Genomic DNA, 24,517 nt, shown 5'->3' on the forward strand with positions numbered 1-24,517 from the left:
CTTTAACTTCTACCCCGTCCGTAATCAATTTGCGGCCATAACTACGGACACATTTTAAATCGCTGCTGTCAATAGGACTGGCCAATATGGAGCAAAAATCATTTCTCTGTATATTTGAATGCCATCTTTTCACGGCAAAAGTTGATGATGACCATATCCTCATTTATGACTGTATACGCACTTGGCTGTTTAGGTGTCTTTTTCGACGGTCACTTTCAACGGTAAACAACCCTTTTGCTGTTAGTGATGTATCAAACGGAGCAATGTCAGAGTGCCACACATAAACCTGTAAACTGATGTTGTCGATACGACTGGATACATGCTCGTGCTGATCTCAAACTTTCTGATCTTATTATTGACCTTTGAACGGCACTCTCAAGGTTTGCTTTAAGGCATCTGCTTGGTGGTGACTATCAACTTCCAACAACACCTTTTTAACTATTCATGGGTAAAACAAACAAACAAACAAACAAACAAACAATCAAAACAACGCCAGCGCACATATCCTCCATCCATATCCAATGTCTGCACTCCCATCCTCTAGTAATAGTATCGACTGATGCAGTAGTAATTTTCCTCCGCACTGTAGCTTCAATATTACTGCACTTCCTGTAAGTCGCTTTGAATACAAGCATCTGCTGAACTAATAAACGTAAAGGTAAATCCTCATCGGAGGAGGATGAGTCACTGGCCTCGAATATACAGTCTACCGAGAGCACAATCAACAGTATATGGAGAGTGGAGAGACTGAACACACTGAGCATTGAAGACTCCAGACGCTTTGTTAGACGTATGCATTGGACTACTAAACCATACGCTTACAGGGACATGAACTCATGCCATCGAGGCTGTTACTTCTGAAACATATCTTACTAGATCTACAGACGCAGCACAGCCCCAAAATGAAATCACAACCACAAAACAAAGTTGAATTAAGAAATCACAAAACCTGAAAAACAAAGTCTAATTAAGCTTCAGAGGGTCTTTTTTGTCTTTTAAGCGCGGACTGGACACAGACAACCTATTGGGTGCGTCGTCGTCGTGGCTGAAGAGATTAGACTTGTGTGTAATTGAAACAGAGCTGGAGGTCCCAACACAGTGTCACAACCAGATTCTCTCATTACACCAAGATGAATGATTCATGGCATTTATTAGCTTGTTGTACCTACACAGCTGCTGAACATCCATGTTTAGGCCGGTGGTCATCTAAGAACCTGAAATCTGGACACTAGCTCGGTCACTATGCCCGGTCTTTCCAGGAATCCAAGGTCCTATTGCTGAGGGCCCTCAAGAGTTAAAGAAGGGGGCGTGTTCACGAGGGTGTCTTGTGGGAGAACCCCCCCCCCCCCCACTGCAATTTGAGCCATTCTCTGAACAGTTGTCATGCCAATTCGAGCTATTAAAGCGTCCACATAAAACATCATAGCATAAAAGCAAGACGACCTTTAGGGAGATGACAATCACTGATTGGTTAAAATGTGCTCTGGTGGTGTTGTTTACCAATCACGGTAGAAGCCCATACAGTGAATGGATTAAACACACGACTGACATTTTTCATGACTTGCTCATTTTTGTGAGAATGACTGTTAATAAAACTAAGTCATTTTGAGATAGCAATGAAAACTTTCATTTTTGTTTTTAACAACATTTTATTTGACTTAAGTCAACTTTTAGGTTTTTTTTTTGCTAAAATCAGCATCTAGTTCCCTTCTAAGTCAAGAATTAGGAATGCAGTTGGATGCACTGAACACACGTTCATCCAAGAATGCAAATAAATGTCACTCAAATACTCAAACATAACACACGATAAGACCGAATGCTATAATTCAGACTGCAATGAAGTCAGTCCCTTTGCACGTAGGTGTGGTCCTACCCACATCACACACAATAACACACACACACACACACACACACACACACTGCCCTAGAGGCATAACTCTACAACCTCTCTGAGCGCCAAAGAGCAAGGAATACACACAACGTATGGGTGTGTGTGTGTGTGTGTGTGTGTGTGTGTGTGTGTGTGTGTGTGTGTTTGTGTGTGTGCATTTATGTGTTTCACTCCATTACATACAAAGACAAAGCGATGGTCATACCATTTTTCTCCCCACAAATCATTTTCAACAGTCAAAAACCATTTCTGGGTTGATAGACAATAATGATCTTTGCCCGAAATGATCCAATACATTAAAAAACAATATAGAGATTAGCCCTTTCTTGACATCATACACGCCTGAACTCTATCAGGCCTGCTGTTTTCACTCTCTTTTCAACCTTTTTTAAAAAAAGCCTTTTTGTACCTTCTACAATCATTTTAGGGGGTGGGGAGAGTGAGATTAAAAAGTTCCCCTTGATACTTACAGTGCGAGCACATCTCCAGGGGGTAGCTGGCTTCATTTCCCTGAAAAGAGACACACGGAGAAAAGACAAACATTAGCTCAATTCAAATTCAAGTCACAAAAACAATCCATTTACCTTTAAAAGTAAACAAACACAGCCTCAATGTGCTTTGCAGAGCACAAATCTTGGAGTCGAAACACCTCAAAATAGGTGTGCCGGTGACAGTGGCACCCTTGTAATGGGATGAATCCCTAAGTCCCTAAGTACAGGGAGAGACATGTTTGTGTGAGGCTGGCCAGCAGAGGGATAAAGTACAGGAAACAACGTCCGACACGACACTCCACAGTGTACGCAGCACACACACACACACACACACACACACACACACACACACACACACACACACACACACCACACACACCACACACACCACACACACACACACACACGGTTCTAGAGGTCACAAGTTCACAGCCACGGTCCATCACACAATGTGCCAGTGTGTCACTGTGTTTCAAAAGCCGAGTGGCCTTGGGTAGCCGAACATGAAGTTAATGTTTCTTCAGTACACAGGCCTTGCTTTAGACGTGCATGTTGTTACAGTCAGTGTGTATATATACCTGGAGAAGGGTGTATGACATATACTTGCAGGAAATGTCCAGTCACTCATAATTTGCTTGTTTTGTCAGCAGCTTCAGCTGTTCAAAGCATTCGGTTTGGCCAACGTGAACAATGTCGAATTAAAACACACAGGAATGCTGTGGGACTACACAAGACTATCACTATTTTTGTTTAACTAAGGGACAAAGATCTAATCTATGTGCCGACTCCATGAATCAAAGGGTCACGCAAAAGGTCAAGAAGAACCTCGTCACTGAGAGTATCCATGGACATGCTGTAACATGTCTATGCAGTTCTATTTTCATGGAATACTGTGAAAACTCTGTCTTCAGAAGACCTCGAACGAAATCTACAATTGTCTTATAAATAGGCAACATCACAAACATTATTGTTGAACACTGGCTCTGTAATGCGTAGAAACTAATATGTGTTGGCTTACGAGGCAAAAAATACAGTGTAGCAGAATATCACTTTTGAAACTGCATCATGAGTGGGCTGGGTGAACCCTGCCTGAACTGCCAGTGAATTTGGATTTCGCCCGGCAACTCAGGCTGGAAACCTGCACATCTATATCCTGTCCACAACCTATCCTGTCTAACGTCAAACCAGAGAGGGTTAAAGTGGAGCGAGAGGCGCAAACGTTCGATCATTTCCGCGTTCTGTCTTCGCAAAAAGGAGGGGGGCTAAATCCCCCTTTAAGCAGACCTGTTAACATTCGAACTGAACTGCTCGCCAATCTGACAGAGATCGATATCCCACTATGACATCTTTGCGACACGCCTCTTTAAGCAGACGGGAACTGTTCGAATTTTTCTTCCATAGAGATGCGTTATGTTGCTCTATCTTGTCAGTAATTAAGGATCTTTGGTCAAACTAGCTTATCCAAAAAGATGCACCCGGATGTTGATCTGATTGGTTGAAGGACTATTCCAAGCGTATACGGAGTCATTCAAACGATGCCCATTGATCACGCCTCCTGTGCAGTAAGAAATGTTGCGCAGACTCCCAAGACTAATCTTAAAAGATTGATCTGGGGAGCGCTGTGGCGCAGCAGGCTACAGCGCTCATACCACATACGGGTCCGAGTGCCCACGGGGACCCAGGTTCGAGTCCGGCCTGCGGTCATTTCCCAATCCCACCCCATCTCTCTCTCCCACCTACTTCCTGTCTCACCCTTCACTGTCCTATACAAATAAAGGCAAAAAGACCCCCCCAAAATATTTTAAAATAAATAAATAAAAAAAAGATTGATCTTAATATGGTGATATCCAGATATAAGCATCACGAATGCCATGGCTTTCCCTCTGAGGAAATGTCATATCAGAAACAACTATTGTACACTGTTTGTGATGTGGGGGCTGATATGTAGCCTATGTTAGCTCACTCTGCTAAATTAGCCTAGCGTCATTCTTGAGATCCCTCAACTTCCACATGGTGCAGCACTATCAGTTTGTCTGGGTTGGCTGCAAACATTTCAAATGTAATTGATGCAGTGAGCTCACTCCCACTCATGTTCAGCCCTGATTTGACCAGCGCACCCCTCACCCCCCCCCCCCCCCCCCCCCCCCCACACACACACACACACACCCAGCCTATCTCCAAATGGCACCTTTCCCGTGCCTCAACTTCCTAATCAGATTTACAGCGCGAGCTATCTGGGATGAGTGGGGGTGTCTGCAGGATTGGATGCTGGATGAGCACCGTGTGTGAGCCGAGAGTGTGTGCTGAGTGAGAGAAAGCGGGACAGTGGGTGAATTGGGGAGGGAGACAAACAGAGAGAGAAAGAGAGAGAGAGAGAGACAAACGGACAGAGAGAGAGAGGATTGATAGAGAGAGATAGATAGAGATAGAGAGAGGGAGAGGGAGAGAGGGAGGAAGAGACAGAGAGAGATCATGTTCAAGTGCCTGATTACAGGGTACCACAATCAACAGAATGCAACACCAGATCAATCTAGGACGCGGTCGCCAGGGGAACACTCTTAACCAAACCAGCCGTTACGCTTGGGCTACTGTAACCCATTTTCACATGGACATCCCTGAACAAATCAACTGACAGTATCTGGTACGGCCACTAACTACTAGTCTCTGACGAAGACGTGGTAGAACGTCGAAACGTATAATTTGCACATTAAAATCTAAAATAAAAAAAATTGAAGATTACAGCTGCATTGCTCCAGTGAACTCCTCTCTCACAACACTACATTACACTGGGGATACTGTAACCCATTTTCACACCAACTGACAGATCTGTTACGGCCACTAACACAGCACTACATTACACAACCTGCGATCACTTGTGATAGTCATAACTAAACAGGAAATTAAGAAAGAAAATATCTTTCACGCAAAAAAACATAATGAAGAGCAAATGATGATGTCCATGTCTTCTCCCATCACACACACATTCACACACACACACACACACTTGCTTGCTTGCTCTCTCTCTCTCTCACTCACTCACACACACACACACACACACACACACACACACACACACAGACAGACAGACAGCTTATTTCATTATGCATGAGAACAACAGAGAGTGGTAGAATCTGCCAGGGCTAGAAATGAGGGCAACCTCCTGCCTTGCTGCATCTCAAAGGGGCACGCAGAAATTGGACACAAGCCTCGGGGTGTGCATGGGAGACTCTTCGAGTATGTGTCAGTGTCAATGCGAATGTGTGTGTGTGTGTGTGTGTGTGTGTGTGTGTGTGTGTGTGTGTGTCTAAAAAGGGGGAAAAAAGAGACACTGTCCCTCTGAATCAGGATAAATGTACTGGAAAGAAACTCCAACGCGAACTACTCTAATCTTCCCCTTGGACATCCGCAGAATGAGACATGGAACAGCGCAGAGCTGAGCAGAGGGGAGAGAGAGTGAGTGAGAGTGGAGCATCTTTGGAGGATAGTGTCTCCGTCCAGATCTCACCATCCACATGTTCTTATCTCTGGTGATGAGTGAGAGTGGAGCATCTTTGGAGGACAGTGTCTCTGTCTTCTCTCCTCCACATGTTTTTGTTCCTGGGGAACATCGAGGTGTAAAGTGTGAAGTGTAAAGGCCCCTCTGCCTGCGGCGTCGGGACCTTATTACCACTTCGAACGTGCATTATTTTCCTATAAACGCAAGGCGCGGAGTTGATTATCCCTTACGAATCTGGGTATTCGGCCATTTTTGGATTCTGCTATCAAGTTATAGAACAGATGTAGGGTATGTGTAACATGAAAGACAAACTCAAGCATACATGACAAAAAATCTCTCTCTCTCTCTCCCTCTGCAAGACTGCGTTCAAATGTTACATAGTTGGAACAGATCTCATGTGATAGAAGTTCTGTCTCTCCTTGCCTTGACAACACTTCTTTGAATGTGTAGTATGTAATGAGGTATTCTATGATAGTTTTGAGAGGTCAAGCACCATTTTAATGCTTGATCCAGATCCTTTGGTTAGGCCACAGATCACAGACAGGATGGTGATGCCTTGGTTAGGCCACCTTTACTCAGCATGTTAGCAACAAACACTGAGCCAGTAAGTCTTTAACGGCTATTACAGAATCTGAGTAAACTAGCAGTTGTAGCGGATTGTGAAAAATACACATTTTTGTGGTCAAAAAATCAGAATGCTTGAAAATGTCTGATGCTGGTAAATGTTGTTGAATTCACTACAATGTTACAAACTGTTATAGGGTATTCCATGATTCTCGATAAAATATATACAATATTGAGAACATTTAATGCCTACATTAATTGAATACCTGTGCATTTGTGTGATGATACAATGTTGAGTCTGGCTATACTATAGCGTGTTTAAAGTTCTGATTCTAATATACAGAAATACGAGTAATACAGTATAATAAAGATGTATAGAGATGATCATGATGAGAGAGAGGGAGAGGGAGGGAGAGAGAGAGCAAGGGAGAGGGAGAGAGAGAAAGAGGGAGACGGAGAGAGAGAGAGGGAGACTGGTATTCTAGGTCTCCTACTACTTCACATACATTAGCGTGAAGTCACTGGAGTATAAAGAGAGAGCTAGACAGATAGAGGGAGAAGAGAGAGATAGATAGAGGGAGAGAGAGAGAGATACAGAGATAAAGAGGGAGAAGAGAGAAAGAGGGAAGAGAGAGATAGATCCTTCTTCCATGTAGACACACACAGTATACCCTGCATCTGTTCTGCAACACCCCAAAATTTCCAAAAATCCAGATTTACGGCAGGACAAAATTGGTATGACTAATTTCATCCAACATTTCCCCAACTCTTCCATTCCACTGGGGTGTAACAGTGGGTGTGTGCTTAAACCACTACCCTAGCAGAGCTCTACGTTAGGAGCCTGGCCCTCTTCTCTATGCCAGATTGAGGTCACACACGCACATCTCGTTCAGAGTAAGACACACTCCTCGCAGCTCCCACTCTCCTCAGCTGGAACAGGGCCTGTGTGTCCAGGGAGTTCTAGAACTCCCTAGGGAGTTCCACTGGTCTGGTTCTAGAAGTTTCAGTGCACATCCCAGGTTCCTCCACCTAGCAACTATTTGTATCAGTTTGCATTAAATACTAGCAACAAAGAAAACAAACTGAAAGAATTTAAAGCACTGTGTCTATGCACACACATAAACTACACATATTATTTCAAACCATTACATGCTAACATAAATTAATATGAATGTTACATTTAGCCATATGGATTGCATCATATAGCCTACATAAACATGCCATGCAAATTCTGAGGGTTTTGTGTTTGTGTGCTAATGGTCTCTTGTTTTGGGCCAACAAACACATGACTTCCTCTGGTTACAATGACTTCTACAGGGATGGCCCAACAAAAGCCAACTGTCAACAATAACAGTGGCATCCATCAACTTGTACCTAAAGCTGATGCTCACCTGACGCAAACTGACCAGGTAAGGTCAATTACATCTGTTACTAGTACGTCAGTACTGTATAATGTATGGTCCACAGGGTAAACTAAAATGTAGCTATCATTGTCTTCAGATCACAAATAAACACTGTTATTATGAAAATATATCATCATAAATAACTAAATAATATAGATAAGGTGTCTCTATGGTGGTGTTTTTCTGTGAGGGTAACTGCTGTTCTCATTTTAAAGCAAAAGGCTCAAAATGCGACACGGAACCAGAGATCACAAATAAACACTGATATTACGAAAATGTATCATCATAAATAATCAAATAATATAGAAAAGGTGTTTCTATGCGAGGGTAACTGTTGTTCTCCTCATTTTAAAGCAAAAGGCTCAACGTGCTACACGGAACCTTTCTAATGGAAACCTGTTGCAGGCAATCGACGAGACTCTGGGGGTGTCAACTTGGGGATAAGGAGCCTTCTAGAATTGTTCTGTCAGAATCAATGCTTGCTATGTGGTTTCCAGAAAGTTGACCACTGTTTGAAGAAGTCTGAACTAGCGGTTCAACATAGGACTGTGTAAAATTGAAAATGAAAATGTGTAATAACAATATAACAATATATATATATATATATGATAAATTGATAAAACCTAGTACTACAAACAATCAACAGGAAGGAAGAGGCAGAAAAAAAATGACATGGAAGGTAGGGTATTTCAGGAGAGAAAGAGGAGTATTTAACAGCAGTAGGCTACAAGATTTGTACTTGTTTGCACATGGTGGATGTAGTCATCAAAAATGATGACACATGAGGGTTCTTTGCAGAACCTCTGGGTGGCTTCCTCGCCCAGACCTTTCAAGGTTAGGCAGAGCATTCAACTCTTTTCCTCACACTCACACAGAAAACAACAACAACATCAAAACCAAGAGGTCAAAGGTGACAACCCAGGGTTTTATTTAGCATTCCGTGAAGACACTTAAGGGTCAAAGAGGATTACATTCTGACATGCTACAGAGGTGAGAGCGTAGCACTGCTTCAGCCCAATCAGATCCGTTTCGAAGTGACGGTGGCCTTTCAGTTTCATCACAGATCTGTGTGATCTGTCCCAGAATAAGTCCCTTCAGATCCCAACCGACCCCCCCCCCCCACACCCCCCAAAACTGGGACACTGCTTGAACCTAGCCTGGGTGTTCCCATGCTGCCTTGCGTGGTGATCTGATTCACGCTGCTAAGGCAGTCTGGAAACTACCACCCTCATTTTTTGCCTGAGATAGGGAACCAATCACAGAACAGGGGGGAAAGCAAGACGATGATGAGCTATGCACAGACACATTTAATAGACATCCGTAGACAGATAGAGCGTTCTCATTGGACAGGCTGGCCTGGTGTCGAACGCAGGCTTGGCCTTAGCGGCGCGACCCTAGACCATCCCGCTAGGCAAAAAATATGTTTTGCCACTAGGGTGCGTCTAGAATTCTAGGCTAGTTCTTTACCAGAACCTCTGAAGGTCTACTACCCACACTAAAAAAAGCTGATAAACCCTTTCAAAGTTCAAAGTTCAACACAGCACCAAGCATGTCACACTCTGGTTCCTGTAAAAAAAAAAACCTAAGAGGAGGTCAAAGGTGAAGACCTGCGGTTTTATTTAGCGCTCAGCGATGGCATTTGAGGTCAAAGAGGATTACATCCTTCCTCATCATGGAGGTGTGCGCTCACCTGCTCGTCGTCGGTGTCTGTTACCAAACACACAAGGTGCTTCTCAACATGCCTCCTCGATCCTCGAGGGGCGTTCCCACTGATCTATAACGAACACTGGATAGACTATCCCATTGTTTTCGCCCCATCATTCTTTATGTAGATCAGTGAGGATCGAGGCCCGATGAGCGAGGGTGGACGTATAAAAGCCCAAATGAGAGGCACCCACAGACTTGAACTTCAGTGGCTAATAAGGGTCAGCTGGCAGACCTCTGAAGTTCGCCAACAAAAAAAGCTACCATCTTTGCCCAAATAAGGAGATCTTGAGATTTTTTCTATGGGAAAATAACATGGGGTTTTCAATTATCGCACCTGTTAAACTCTCACGGGGATGATGACATTGGAAATGCAGATGTTTTTCGCTACGCAGTTTTGTCCACTGCCGTCTAGTGGATACTGTGATCTTCGGTAGGTGAAGACGGCACACTTTGATCTTTGCTACCCCAGAGCTAACTTACAATGCAACTTGCCATAGGCAGTTAGCTTCAATTAACTCCCGGATCTCCTTATATGGGCAAAGATGGCAGCTCTGGATCCTTTTTGTAGGCGAACTTCAGAGGTCCATTGAGGTTCTTTGGGCTGAATAACACTGGGGATAAGATACATAGGACAAAACGACAACATTGTGAGTAGTGACTATTTTGACTCCAAGACACACAGACAGTGCCTTAAGGATAAGTGGATTAGGATTACGATTACGGCCGGTAGGTGTAAGGTCGGAATCAGACGTGCACACCAACAGACGCCCCACGGAGCGTGTCAATCACAAAGTCCTGATGCTGTCAGCCATGTGATCAACAACAATGAATTTTGTTTACAACATCCTACGATCCATAATCCAACTTCTTAAACAGGTGATAGGTCTGCTGTAGGCCTATACTGCTATCTTCTAGCCAAAACTTGCTTTTCCTTTTTGTCTATGTGGTGTACTTCCATTAACGAGACGGCTGCACACGTTCAAAAGGCTTTATAAAATCAAGGTGTCACATCAGACATGGCATGTTCAGTTTTCATACAACAATGTGTTTGTTCTTGAGCTTGCGCAGTAGGCCTACACATGAACTCGAAACTACGGTAAGCCTATCAGATCAAACTAATGTGTCAATACACCACAGTCTAAGTTGAATTCACAACCGGAATAGCACTACCATGATTTCCCTTTGGAATGGAAATCATGTGCAGTAGGTTCCCCGTGGTTTTCACCAGAGACATCTTGAGAGGGGACACTTTGAGAGCCACAGCCTTGACACACATACAACATCGCACGCTCCCAAGAAGGTACAGATTGTGCCTCTTAGAACACAATGGCACCAGAGTGCCTGCAAACTCTACATTGTATGGTAGGATACAGTGCATCAGGGGAAAAGCATTTAAAATCATTAAGGCCTCTAGAATCACCCTTCAGTAGATTGCACTCATCTATCAGAGATGACTGGATTAAAAAATAATAATAATGATAACAAAAATCACACTATGGTCTATGCACTTTGCGTCTGCTGCAAGCAGGTTTGAGATGTGACCAAAGTCAACCACATATTTGTAAACCATCATCAGCGAGAGAGTCGTGATGATGTTCTGTAGTCTAGGCTACTACACCACCCCCTCTCTGCCACTAGCCTAGCGTTGCAGCTGGACTGGGCTGTGCAAAGACGCACAGGTTGCAGTCATTGAAAGCAGACACCATTTGTGTTTAAAACTGACAATCACGACAGATACACCTGCTACAACGACCAGGTCTTGAAGTCATGTTACAGTAAAAAACAACGTGTGGGTTTCCAAACAGTAGCTGAAATACAGAAATGTTGCGCTCTAGAAATAGCCTAGCACGACCCCAAACAGCTTATGCTAGTGTTGTGTGGTACAAACCAGTCCAATAATCCTCCTACCAGCTAAAATGAAAGAAAAAAAAAGAAAACCCTACAATGGTGTCTACGTTGCGGCGTTGTAGCCTCGACTGAGAAGGAAGCAACAAATGCGAATCAAGTGGTACAGTAGACCTCAATTTTACTGCCATGGTGACTTTCGCCACATTGAACAGTCGTCAGTTCTCAGGGGCCACGTAAACATAGGCAAAGAGTGTTCGTTTCCAGCGGTGACATAAACTAGATGAACAAATGTGCACGCACGTAAGTCCATGCAGGTGAAAAACCCAAGTACATACGGATTTGGACATGGCAATGGCCCGTAATCAACGAGATTCAGTCGACCCAAGTTCTCAAGTCCGTTCAATTTACGCAAACTAGCTTGCAGCTAAGGTTACAGTGCTGTATATGTTGGGCTACAGTGTCGCCTTAGGTATAGCTAGCTGACGATACATTGTTTCACTTTTCACTTCAACCAGCGGAATAGGTAGTTAGCTACATTGTTACATCGTCGGTCATGTTGATAAAATCTGAGAATTGTGTGGACTCCATTGGGGTTTTCGTGCGCGTAAATAAAAAGCCAACATAGGCAAGGAATCCGCCAGAACGTGGCCCACTCACTCAGTCATATCATGGTGGTGTTTTATCAACACAGGGTTGACGTGAAAAAACAAAGACAGTTAGCTAATACACTCGTATCTCGTTTCGTGAACGGAGTGGTAGCCTACAGCACAGTTGATCGAACAAGTGTCGAGCAAGTAAGCAATAAGAAGGGTTCCATGGCGGGTTAATTTCGCCGTATCTTTACACATAGCCTACACACAGAGTGACGAATAGCGATTGTTCCCTCTCCTTACCATTCTGTCGGTCGCGTAGTCTTCACTTGCAGAGAAAAAACCGCCGAGGCAAACACGTCGAGGTATTGGAGTCGATGTTAAACGTTTACGAAAGCCGATTAGGCGGACTTTAAATGTAAAGTCGCTAGCCTAGGTCTTGTTCCGAGTCTCGATGGATGATGGCTCCACTGCAGATACTCCGGTTGATCCGCAGAGAGAGGGGGAAGCAGTTGGTCGAGAGAGGGAGCGGAGCGAGTGAGGTGGAAAGCAGGGTAGGGGGAGGTGCGTTAGTACAGTACATCCGGGTACTCTCTCTCTCTCTCTCTCTCTCTCTCTCTCTCTCTCTCTCTCTCTCTCTCTCCTCTCTCCTTTCACTGAACATGTACACCTTTGCATACATTAATTGAGTGAACGTTACTTAAGCTTTGCATATGAGGTTCAGTTGAGTTCATAAAGCACACCCACAAATTAGTGAAGGAGATAACGTCAGACGACCAGTAATACATCAAATCTGGTTTGTCAGTTCTCGTGAGGTGATAACAACTCGTTTAGTCACAGTTCCCTGGCAGACCTAGCCTTGATAGTCCTGTTTCAGACATGACCTCCAGTCTGAATGATATCAGTTTCAGCCCTAGTTTTATGCTATATTTAATAATCAGAACAGCCAAGTATAACCTATATTCCTAGTAAGAACATAGATAACTTGCCATACTTTTCAATAATGTAGCATGCCATTAATTGAACCAGCCTAGTTGGGTTTGACAAGGGCTCAATGTCCAAGTGAGATTAGAAAATAGATAATGTATAAATACAGAGATGCATAAAATAAATACATAAACAGCCTAGTAGTCTGATGTTGGGCTGTTGATTTGGAACGATGGATTGATGTGGGGTGTTGAAATATCCTTATTAAATACAAAGAATACATAATGCCCATAACTGGATATTGGACTTTAATTATATAGCCTATATGAAATGAAATAAAGGCTGAACTTTCTTAAACATGACAAACAAATGCATCAACCAACAGTTCCCAAAGGGGTATATAATGTGTGGTAATATCAACGCTGACAGGCAGGCCCTAGGCAGATGGGTTGGGCCCTTGAGTCGTGGATCTGTCCGAAGTTTCCGCCCATATGTATCTCCAATTCTAGGAAGTTTTTCCTCGCCCCTGTTACTCATGGGCCCTCTCTGAATGTTTAACAACACTCTGTAAAGCGCCATGAGACATGTGTAAGTAATGTTTTGGCGCTCTATAAGTGAAATAAATTGACAATTGAAATTGACAAGTCAATGATATCTTTATATTTATTGCATTGTCTTGTTTTTCAGGTGGCACCGGCGTACACGATTCAAGTGATACATATTTATGCGTTCTTCATTCAGGTCAGAGCAAAACAGGAAGTTGTCAAGCAATGCAACTTGATATATTTATAAAATAATAAAAATTCACAAACAAGGCAGCATTCAAATTATCACAAAAGAAAAGCTGTGAGTGTTATAGGCGTGTGAGCAAATAACAAAAGTAAACACAAGAAAAAAAACAAGGCATACGAAGACAACAAAAAAAAAACCTGATATCTTAACCACTTTGTGCTTTTAGGCAAATTAAACAAGTCTCTATACAAATCCGTAAAACAATACTAACACAACCAGCTGATATGGGGCGGAAACAGGTTATACATAGTTAAATAGATTAAATTCAGCTAGTTAAAATAAATTTTTCACGGCAACACATTCACACTTAAATACATACACTTCACAAGCTGATAACGATGGACCATCTGCAGCGGGCCCTAACGAAGCACCCAAAGGTAACCGCTTCCCTCTATATTTAATCGCGTAAGAGCATTGGCAATATAATGTACATCCAGCACCGTGTTTTTTGCAGATCCCTTTTTGCCCACGTTAAGAAAAAGATATCCTCCTCTCACAACTCTGAGAGTGTAGGCTGAGCGAGAGCACAAAGCTCCGGATAGGACCGCGCGCGCGGCTGACAAAAGAGGTCCTCTCTCTCTCTCTCGTTACTGCAACTAGAACACAGAACCGAGAGCTGCAGCGTGGGGTGCTGATAGACCGACACACACACACACACACATACACACGCCACACACACACATACACACGCCACACACACACAGACAGGTAGACAGGTAGACAGATAGAGAGAGAGAGATATTTATAGGGAACAATAATAGGAAACCACACTAGTCCCCATCTCATGCCATTGTATGGGGATACACAGACAAGTGAGAGCCAGAGACAAAGAGAGAGAGAAAGAGAGAGAGAGAGGGAGAGAGAAAGAGCAAGAGAGAGAGGGAGAGAGAGAAAGAAAGTTCTTGGGGAAGAACACGAAAAGAAAACCTCGTCACACTCCAAAATGTCTGCCACCTCCTGCTCGCCCCCGAAAACCACCCAAAATGCAAGTCCACAGTGCTGTGATGGTTACAGTGGTTAGATTACTCCACCCCAGATCTCCCCCCCCCCCAGTCCCTCAGAGGGCGTGTGTGTGTGTGTGTGTGTGTGTGTGTGGGAGCGGCCTAGAGGAAGGCCTCCTTATTGATCCACATCAGGCTGCGAGTCTCGTTGGGCTTGACCTCGTACTCGATGCAGTTGAAATTGTTGCCAAACTGACAGTGCTCCCTCTTGTAGTAGTTGTAGAACTTCACCTGCCAGACGGTCTCGAACATGCCGGCGTCTTTGAACTAAAATGGAGAGAGAGAGAGAGAGACAGAGACAGAGAGACAGAGAGAGAAAGAGAGAGAGAGAAGAAGATGACATTAGTTTGTTCAGGGAAGTCTGAACTATTCGTTAAGAGACATATAATCTATCAACTAGGCATAGTCTGGTATTCTAATTTAATACAGTTTTTGTTAACAATAAATAGATAAATAGAAAAATAAATAAAATGTAGGTCATTGCTTGGTAAATGGGAAACAACCATGGCGGTTCTGACCTTAAACAATTCCCTGCCAATCGATTTGTTGCTTGAGGTGAATTGCAAACTGCATTGTTAATGTTGCAGGCTATACTTAATTATTTTTTTTACTTTATTTCTTTATTGTAGCACCATGCCTTAAAAACCAGGGCTTGACGCCGAAATGCGTTTGTTTTTTTAGGCATGGTGCTACAATAAAGAAATGTACAAAAATAATGAACTACTGAGTGCGGTTCTTTTGCACATTGCAGGATACTTTTAACTTGCACCCGAAGAAGCAAGGAGATCTCTTGGAGTTTGAGCGTGCCTCTCCCTGCAGTGCAGGCTATACTTAAAACATTGCTGTTCAACTCAGTGAAGGAGTGGTCGATTTGTGCAACTTGTTTACGACGCAGGCTTAATAGCACATGCTATATAGACATTACCTCATAGACACTGGGGGCCTGGACACACACACACACACACACACACACACACACACACACACTGAGGTTGACACACACACACACACACACACACACACACACACACACACACACACACACACACACACACACACACACACACACACACCCTCATCCCACCAACTCTATCATCCACCAAACACACCACCAAGCAATATTGACCACTGAAGTGAAGGTCTCTCAAGCCAAAATCTTTCATCAGTAGCCCATAGCCTACTCTTACAAAAACAGGTGCTATAGGCTACTGTAAGCCTATATAGGGCCAAAAACAGTCCTATTGCACACTTCATATATGGCACCCCTAAAATGGTTCTCATCAAAGGAACCCATAATGGTTCTTAAAAGCCTGCATGGTTAGCAAGAACCTTTTTTTAAGAGTGTATGCATGCAACAGTATCCAATGCAATGCAGATTAAACAGTGGACCTTAAAAGCCTGCATGGTTAGTAAGAACCCCTTTTTAAGAGTGTATGCAACAGTATCCAAATGCAATGCAGATTAAACAGTGGACCAATCGCTTACCTCTATGCAGACCTGAATAGGTTGCCTCTCCCCGCTCTTGGTGGGCGGCACGCCCTCGGTGTCGTAGAGCCCAGTGTACACCACTGACTCCTCGTCTTTGGTCTCCACCTCCAGGGGGAACTTGACGCTGCCGATACCCATGGTACTGGCAGAACCACCAAAACGATGATTAGTGAACAGATTAGCGTAGACTAATGTCGCTATAGCCTATATGGATAAGACTTCATTGTCCCTATTGGCTAATATAGCCTACTGTATGGTATAGGTCAGGGAGCTAAAGCAAGCAGATGCTGGTAACTGAAATAAGAAACCTAGGCCTACCTGGGGCTAAAGGGGATGTAGGCCCTGTCTAACGACCACATTTAGTGAACATGCACGTTATAACAACTGAGTAAACCAATTTGTAAGACAATATCCAAATGTTTTCTGTAGGCTATCACATTACGTTGGTTGGCACGCCATGCAATTTGACGATGGTGCACTGGCTACGCCTTGGCATCATGAAGGAAACCAATATCACTTAAAACATGCATAGCCTCGGCGTCGCATAGCCAAAACGAATGGCTTGACTTTCAGAGTTACTGTTGATATTATAGACAAAATATAGACTATCGCCATGTTTACGGGATGCTCATTCTGCGTGCATCATGCGATGGATAACAATAAGTGTGTTTACATGTAGGCTCGTCTAAGTAGCCTGCCCCATATACCAACAAAAGGAATGGGCTATTCAGAGATAGTAGCCTACTTACCCTGGTTCAGCGTTTGTCGGCTTCAGCACCACCCGAATTTTGTATTTGGACCCTGTTAGCAATTTTATTGTCCTGCTCTGTCCGAACCGCGTCCCGTCTACTTTAAAGAACACTGGTCCTTCATTCGGCTGGATTTTCAGTGAGATCGAGATGTTTATAATAGGCGGTATGTCGGCCATAATTGCTCGGAATCGATCAGCCTATTTGAAGCTACCTCCTTCCTGTATGAAAAAAATAAAATGCAACCCCTGGACGCGGCGGCTGGGTATCCTGTTTTTTTTCTTCGGTGTCACTCGCCCAAGGATGCTGTGACGTAGACGGCTGGCGCGTTCAATACAGACGGTGGCAGTGTTGTTACAACTGGCAGCATAGGGATAGCCCATATATAAACCTATATAATCCTTACATCGGAGGCTAATCCTTTATAGCAACAATCATCATCTTCTTGCATGAAGAAGTGAGACCGTAGCCGCACAGCTACTGCTGCTCTGAGCAATATGTCCAAAAATAATGTATTTAATGTATAAATAATTATAATGTAGGCTAAATGGCCAATCATAATGTAAAGCATGAATGGACATAAGAGGGACATTCATTTGTATTTCTGGACATTCAATTCTGCGTGAGATCCAGCCAGAGCAGTGCGGTCAGACCTGTTCAAGTGACCCTGTCCATTGTCCTGAAATGGACAAAGGGTTCCCCCCAAACTGACCGACCAATGAGGTGTTTACATGGAGTCTGAACTAGAATGTGATCGCTGTAAGATACTCAGATCCTCAATGATATTAATACTGATGGTGTTTTGGACAGGCAGAAACAGAAAAAGTCATCAAACTTCTGTCAACACAAATGATGACATCTTAAAGAGATGGTGACTATGTGTAATATATGACCTCCAAATTCAGCAACCACAGGGTAACTCTTTTAAATACTCAATTGATAATTCAGATTGAGTGCATATAACTGATCACAAATCTGAATTTGTTGAAGACAATGTGTCTCACTTTTTCCTTTGAAGTGAATCTGATGTTTTCTTATACAAGAAAATGTCAAATACATTAGCTTTGCATGAAGGTAACATGTTACGCATGGTCATAATGTCACACTTTTTGAAAAGAATAATTTTGACAACAAAACCAGTCTTGAAATAATTGTTACACACATAGATTTTATCCACTTGTATTTAGTCTGATATTTCAATAGCACCATTATCAAACAAAACATCATTATAAAATATTACATATAAATAAATATGATATTTCTCAAGTGCTATATCAAAATGTCATAAATCGACATTTTCATGATTAATTTAAAAATCATTCCGCATGTATATCATTGGAAATCATTAAAAGCATTTTTCAGAAGTCATATACAAGGTATCTGCTGGTGCTTTAAAAAGTGTCCAAAAAAAGGTTACAAATCACTTGAGGTGCTTGATCACAGCCTATCTAAAATACAAAAACGCATTTCAGTCTTTTTCATATGACTGTTATTGGTGTGTGTGTGTGTGTGTGTGTGTGTGTGTGTGTGTGTCTTGCCAGTCCTGGGAGGTAATTCAAGTGCACATGATGAAGTCAACAACTCACAGAAAGACGGAAACCTCCAAAAAGGAGAGCTTTTCTGGCTTTGTTTCAGCGCAGGGCTTGACTATATCACCAGGTTTACCACTACCGCTCCGGGTTAACTTACCCAGGCTTGGCACTTGGCATTGCACCATGTACTTGAAATACCTCACTAATGTAATCCATCATACATTAGATTACGCACTATATAATGACCACCAATACCACCACCTCCATCACCACCTCCTCCACCACCACCACCTCTTCCTCCTCATCCTCTTCCTCCTCCTCCTACTCCTCTTCCTCCTCCTCTCCTCCTCCTCCAACTGCTAGCAGCAGGCGATCTATCTCTCCAGCTCGGCCTCCAGGATCTCCCCCCAGGTCTCCACGTCGAACGGGTACATGCTGTGGGGCGGGATCTGGTCCGCTGAGCGCACGTGGCTGCACCGGCCCTTGATCCAGTTCTTCTTGGCGCGGCTCTTCTGGTAGTTACGCACCAGGGTGACCTGAGATGCAGGTCAAGCTGAAGTTAAAACTTTCACTGATGTTTAGGCAGACACTTTTATACAAAACAACACAGACTGCTCCACCACATCAGCAATAAAAGCCATGATGACACAGACAATGTGCGTGTGTGTGTGTATGGGTGTGTGTGTGTGTGTGTGTGTAGCAAATATTCATTCATATATACTCATATTAAGACAAGTTAAAAGACGAGATAAAAAAAAGAGGAAACATTGACATTGAAGATTTCATCTCGGAGAATGTGAAACTGAAGAGCTAATAAATATATATTATATATTATAAGAACGCATTTGCACGCGGGTAATTAAAGGTCAAGTCCTCAATCCTGACTAAGAGTTGTTAGTGTTTGAGTTTCACTGCCAATTACGTATACGTATCCCTTCCTACTATGCATCTGAAGCACCTGTTTTGATTGGTTAGAATAGTGTACCTCTAAACAGAGGTCACAAAATGTGCTTTTTATATTTTGATACATTTATAGACATCACCAAATCCAGTGCAAAGCCCTGTCCAAAAAAAGAGCATTGCTTTCATCCACGTGAGGGGCCAAATTCTCCGCATCCCACTTTAAGACAAACAAAAACCCTAACTAGATTTTGTTTTAGATAAAACTCCAAAACATCACCAACCTTCCAGGACAGGCCGTCCTGTAGGTCTCCGGTGACCTCTTTGTTGCACACGGCCAGAACCGTGAGGCAGTGGTTCCGCCAGAGACTGTCGCTGCCCTCGATGAGACCGTTCCACTGCTTGCAGGTGAGCGAGGCCCGACACAGACTCCGAACGTCCAGCTCGCTGAAGATCCTCAGGCTCATCTCCGGCGGTAAGGCCCGTGTGAAGTTCTGCTGCTCTTCCCCTCTCATGGACAACAGCATGGATAATTCTGGAAAAAAAAAAAAAGATTTATTTTCTAGTTTTCACAGGTTTTTTATATATTTACAGTAATTTCCCGCATATAAGCCGCAGGGAGCAACTCAGGGGACAAACTAAGTGCCTTGCTCAAGGGACAGTGGAAACCTGGAATTGAGCCTTTTTCAGGCTATTACACGCTAGCCCAATTCATGAACCACTACGCTACCATACGCCATTGTCCATTGCTGCAAATGATTCCTGTTGAAGACGTTTCATTGGATGTGTTGGGATTCCTGATCACACAGACTAGAATTCTTTATAAATAGATTTTAGAAATCAGCACATTACCTTCAGATAGTCGATCTGGGGTCGAAGACGTGGGGAATGGCAAACTCCTCATTGCTTCTTGTTTCATCGTCACGTTTCAGACCTTGAAGATTTCAAATGTTTTGATATCACTTGTCCATTGTCTATGTTCAAACAGGTTTGCAACATTCTAGAATTTGCTGGCAAATAGTCCATGCCAGAGCCGTATACAGTAGATACATATGGCTCTGGTCCATGCCAACACAGAGTCAAGTCAAGTAAGTTAACTCAGAGTAAGTGGTAAACCTCCTACAACAAGAGCCCAATGACATTGTTTTGTTAGGAGAATAAGGCCGTACAGCTCTTCTATTAAAGGTGCACTATGAGATCCTGAATGATGTTACTTCTGTTGACGTTCCACGTAAACAAACAAAACACCACTTTCCAATGCATGCTACTAAATCAAGTTTTCTCACTGCCCCCAACCCATATGTGCATGCATGCTCACTAACCCCCAACCCCTCCCCTAAACATCTTGTTGGTGTTTGGCTGAAATATGGTTTGTTATGTTTTGGTACACAGTCTGCGCCCTAGTGTTTGTTTGACGTTTTACTGCCCCTGTGTTGTCTCCAGAGACCAGATTTTTTCACAATGTATTCAGGGAGCAGGCAGCAAGATGACCGTAGGGAGATGGCTATGATTTGAGACAAAAACGAAATTGCTCTAAAAACCATGCAAGATCTCATAGTGTACCTTTAAGAGGCTTACCACTGAATCTGACTTAATTTACTCAGGTTTGTCACTAAACCATGTACTTGGGATACCCCCCCAGGTTGTGCTGTATAAATTACAAATATACATGTACACAAACAGCAGATCCATATCATATATCAAAAGGAAAAATCAACCGTAGACTACATCACATATAACCACACAAATCCGACACAAGAGCTCATCATCTTGATCGCTACCTGTGTCAGATGCTGAGAAGCTTCTAGAAGGCTGGCACAGGCGCAGTGCTGGGCGGTAGTAGTAGTGTTGGAGAGCTGCTGCCCATGCCCTGGTGTGGGAGCCGATGGAGACCACTGCCACCAACTACAGAGAGAGAGAGAGAAGGTCCCCACCACCGCCACCAACTACAGAGACAGAGAGAAGGTCCCCACCACAGCTGCTAGTGCAGGGGGCGGAGTCCAGTCCAGTTGAAGACACCAGTAGGCTAGTGTAGGCTGCAAGGGACTGGTCCTAATACAGTGAGAAACAATAATATATATATATATATATATATATATATATAAACAAAACAACAAACGTTGCACTCTGCTACAGTTTCTCAACAGGTCACGTTATGCCAGATGGATCTGCGTCTTATTATCATGCAAAAAGGACGTGCTGGTTCGTGGTTCCTCATTACCAACTATTCTGGCCAAACTATCATTTCTGAAGGGCCTAGCTATTTGGGCATAGTGTGGGGTTTCTGTGGAGTTGCTGAAGTGTTCGTGAAGTTTTACTACGGAAGTGAAGTCACTTCGACAGTTTCGACAGTGACTGATTAAAACGGTGCCTGTACAGCACTCTTGAAATGCATTTTCTTAATCGTAGTAGGACTGACAGCTACGCGTGGACGAACTGGACGCAACAATGTCACGTGTCTCTGTCTGGAATGTGACAGCAGCTGAAGTCTAAAAACACGAGCAAAAGCTAAAGGGAATGTTCAAAGCCTCAAGCCAATAACATGGGAAAATGCTAGAGAGAGCCTTAAAATGTTACATTGAGCGAAAGTAATCATCTGAACAATTCCGTCCTTCATGAATGAATAGCCGAATACAATTATTCTTATTTGTTAATATAATAGTCTCAAGGCTGAAGTGCCTATCGAACCTATGGTTAGCTAGCTGTCTGTTCTCTCGAATTGTAGCAAGTTAATTGAGACCAAAATAAATAGAAGACTGCACTGTATGAAAACAAGACGGCGTACCAGCGTAGGCTACCAACTGCAAGCTCTTTTGTGGTTGGTCTGCGTCGACAAAATCCAAACTAAACGCCCCGTTGCTCCTCAATATAGTCAGTTTATTCTAGGTTAATACCTTTACTAATTATAACTCAAATTAAAACACAAAATACTATTAAGAGACTCAATAACAAATGTGTTTTACCTTTGGCCACTCCCTTCCCCGACTGTCGAGTTTAAATGTCCTATTTGTTTATTATGATCGCGTCATCACAACGCCTCCCTCGACGCATGCGCACTACAAATTTCGGGGATCTGACAAAGAGACTACAAGCTGTTAATACATGTATTTCTCTAAGTAAACCCTCTAATTAAACTATGGGCTGTCCATAAATTATACCGTCCATGGACACGGCTCCACCAACAGCATTATTTAGCATTAGCACCGACCAGCCAAACGCATTTGAAAAATGCGCCTCAAGAACAGAGTCTTGTTGCTTGAGCTGTTTTAGTCCACTAGAGGTCGCTTCTGTACCATGTGGCCAAATTTACGCGTTTCTTGGTGGTACCTGGAGCCGACGTTACCCACTTACCTTGATGGCTGGATTCATTTGGCTTCTACAGTTAGTTGATGTAATCTGAACAGTCTCGTCCATATATTACCAGTCGACCAAATTTGCACATTCCATGGCCACACATTCCGCTGAATTTCTCGAATAGCCTACTTCGTCAACTGACAGTATTTGAGTCTTATAATAACTCTCAACAGTCACTTGCACGCTCACTGACTTTGACAAGATTTGGGAAAGATTCTTGAAAGATTGTAGTCTTTTGAGTAAAGCTTGAATGAGGGGCATTAGTTAAAAGACCACAATCTTTCAAGAATCTTTCCCAAATCTTGTCAAAGTCTGTCAGTGTGAAGGCTTTAAATGTACAAGCGAAGGATTGTGTGTGTGTGTGTGTGTGTGCGCGTGTAGCCACGATCTACTAGCAACTACATTACGCATGCGCCAAGAAAGCTCTTGACCGGAAGAGAAGTTGTCGCGTGAAAACTGAAAGGAACAACTACTTGACTGAAGGTGGGCGGTAAATGCGCCCCTGACCTCGAGTGCAGGTACAAATCCAATCAACACAACACAACCCGGAGCATAGCTTTTCCAATAGTGTTGCGGAGTTAGCGAGGTGACTGGCTAATTACTTTAATTCAAGTGTGCTCTCGATCGGTATTCTCATGCTGATGCTGATGCTAGCTGGTAGTAGTGATATTGTTTACAAGCAATCATGGTAGTCTAGTCATGGTTCAACTCAAGTGCATCCACTTGCACTTGATCAGTGCAGTGTTCAGTGATGGGGCAACGCTCCTTGTGTTTTGAGGGGGTTTTACAGGAACCACTATGATAGTCTAATGCTTCTTCTTAATTAAAGCCAATTAAATGATGGTTTCTTCGCAGATGCCTATCTTTGAGCTGAAGCCAGTGGACGGTGGTAATCTAGTACTCCTACCGGAGGGCGAGACTGTTCTCGGCAGAGGTCCTCTATTTGGAGTAAGTTTTTCAAAGACATTCATTGCAGTAGGCAGTTCTGCACAAATCTCTTTGCAGTTATTAAAAATACACAAGTTCACTGTTAACCTGACGTGTGTCCTGTCTTCCATTATTGTTGTGCCTACCTCAGGCACCTCTGGTGACGCTCTTGAAGTGTCCCCTTTGCTTTGCAGTTCTCCAGTCCATACCCACGACGGTGTGATGGCTTCAATAATAATGTTTGTTCTACTGAGGCATGGACCTATTGGTTTATGGGTTTCATGTAGTCTTTAGCCCATTTTCAAACAGAGGACTGGAGAAAAGAAACCGGTCAGGAGACATCTAGGCTAGTTTGGTTACAAGAACAGTCTGAGATGGTCCTATTGGATTGTCAGCACATTCCTACTCATACAGTATACAGCATATGAGTGCACCTGTTGTGCACTTTACAGGCCTTGACAGGAGGTCATGTTTGGTAGCGATGCTAAAAGATGGTTTTAGAGTCCTCTCTAGCCAAAGCATGCAGTATCTACCAGAGTGTTACTGTACATGGTCTAACCACTGGTTTGTCCCCAAGTTGCATTGTCTCTGTGTAGTTTTCTGTGCCACCAGAGATACCCTTTTGTTTTGTTTATGCTGTTAAAAGAGTCTGTAGTGACACTGATGTGCCAGTAGATGGCAGCAACAAGCTACTGTAATGTTGTGCAGGCATGTCAAGACAAGTCGGCACTGAGTCCAGGCTGCATGACCGTTTCACCTCCCAGTCCCAGTAGGGAGAGCACAGCTAGTAGTCACCCCTTGAATGCCCCCCCACCCCACCCCCTTTGCTTGTTGGGACAGTTGGAAGGCAGAGGCGG

The 24,517-nt window shown here is 43.4% G+C and overlaps 4 protein-coding genes across 7 annotated transcripts in view; 1 reads left to right on the forward strand and 3 right to left on the reverse strand.

The window, feature by feature from the left end:
- Positions 1–12,516, reverse strand: part of ppp3r1b (protein phosphatase 3 (formerly 2B), regulatory s1ubunit B, alpha isoform, b) — a 30,862-nt gene extending 18,346 nt beyond the window's left edge. The window contains exons 1-2 of one of the 2 annotated variants that reach the window (XM_062540422.1): positions 12,294–12,516; positions 2,362–2,401 (exon numbers count right to left, since the gene is read on the reverse strand). In XM_062540422.1, the coding sequence (XP_062396406.1) occupies positions 2,362–2,401; positions 12,294–12,296 (43 nt within the window). In that variant the 5' untranslated portion in view covers positions 12,297–12,516. Of the gene's footprint in view, positions 1–2,361; positions 2,402–11,735; positions 11,815–12,293 lie in introns of those variants that run through there. The other variant, XM_062540412.1, reaches the window with a different exon arrangement.
- A 1,869-nt stretch (positions 12,517–14,385) lies between these two features.
- Positions 14,386–17,226, reverse strand: cnrip1a (cannabinoid receptor interacting protein 1a). Its single transcript, XM_062528466.1, has 3 exons — positions 16,948–17,226; positions 16,196–16,340; positions 14,386–14,977 (listed from the first exon to the last, which is right to left on the reverse strand). Exons 1-3 carry the CDS (start codon positions 17,124–17,126, stop codon positions 14,813–14,815), a joined length of 489 nt encoding a protein of 162 aa, XP_062384450.1. The 5' UTR covers positions 17,127–17,226; the 3' UTR covers positions 14,386–14,812.
- An 872-nt stretch (positions 17,227–18,098) lies between these two features.
- LOC134087142 (F-box only protein 48) lies at positions 18,099–22,404 on the reverse strand. Its single transcript, XM_062540435.1, has 5 exons — positions 22,343–22,404; positions 21,161–21,431; positions 20,232–20,313; positions 19,664–19,914; positions 18,099–19,015 (listed from the first exon to the last, which is right to left on the reverse strand). The coding sequence occupies exons 3-5, from the start codon at positions 20,296–20,298 to the stop codon at positions 18,854–18,856; spliced, it is 480 nt and encodes a 159-aa protein (XP_062396419.1). The 5' UTR covers positions 20,299–20,313; positions 21,161–21,431; positions 22,343–22,404; the 3' UTR covers positions 18,099–18,853.
- Positions 22,405–23,169: 765 nt separating this feature from the next.
- The window catches only part of aplf (aprataxin and PNKP like factor), a 42,578-nt gene continuing 41,230 nt past the window's right edge, over positions 23,170–24,517 (forward strand). For 2 of the 3 annotated variants that reach the window (XM_062540468.1, XM_062540448.1), the window contains exons 1-2: positions 23,170–23,251; positions 23,589–23,681. In XM_062540468.1, the coding sequence (XP_062396452.1) occupies positions 23,589–23,681 (93 nt within the window). In that variant the 5' untranslated portion in view covers positions 23,170–23,251. Of the gene's footprint in view, positions 23,320–23,588; positions 23,682–24,517 lie in introns of all 3 variants that reach the window. The other variant, XM_062540457.1, reaches the window with a different exon arrangement.

This window comes from Sardina pilchardus, chromosome 1, assembly GCF_963854185.1.
Source record: "Sardina pilchardus chromosome 1, fSarPil1.1, whole genome shotgun sequence".
NCBI classification, from domain to species: Eukaryota; Metazoa; Chordata; class Actinopteri; order Clupeiformes; family Clupeidae; genus Sardina; species Sardina pilchardus.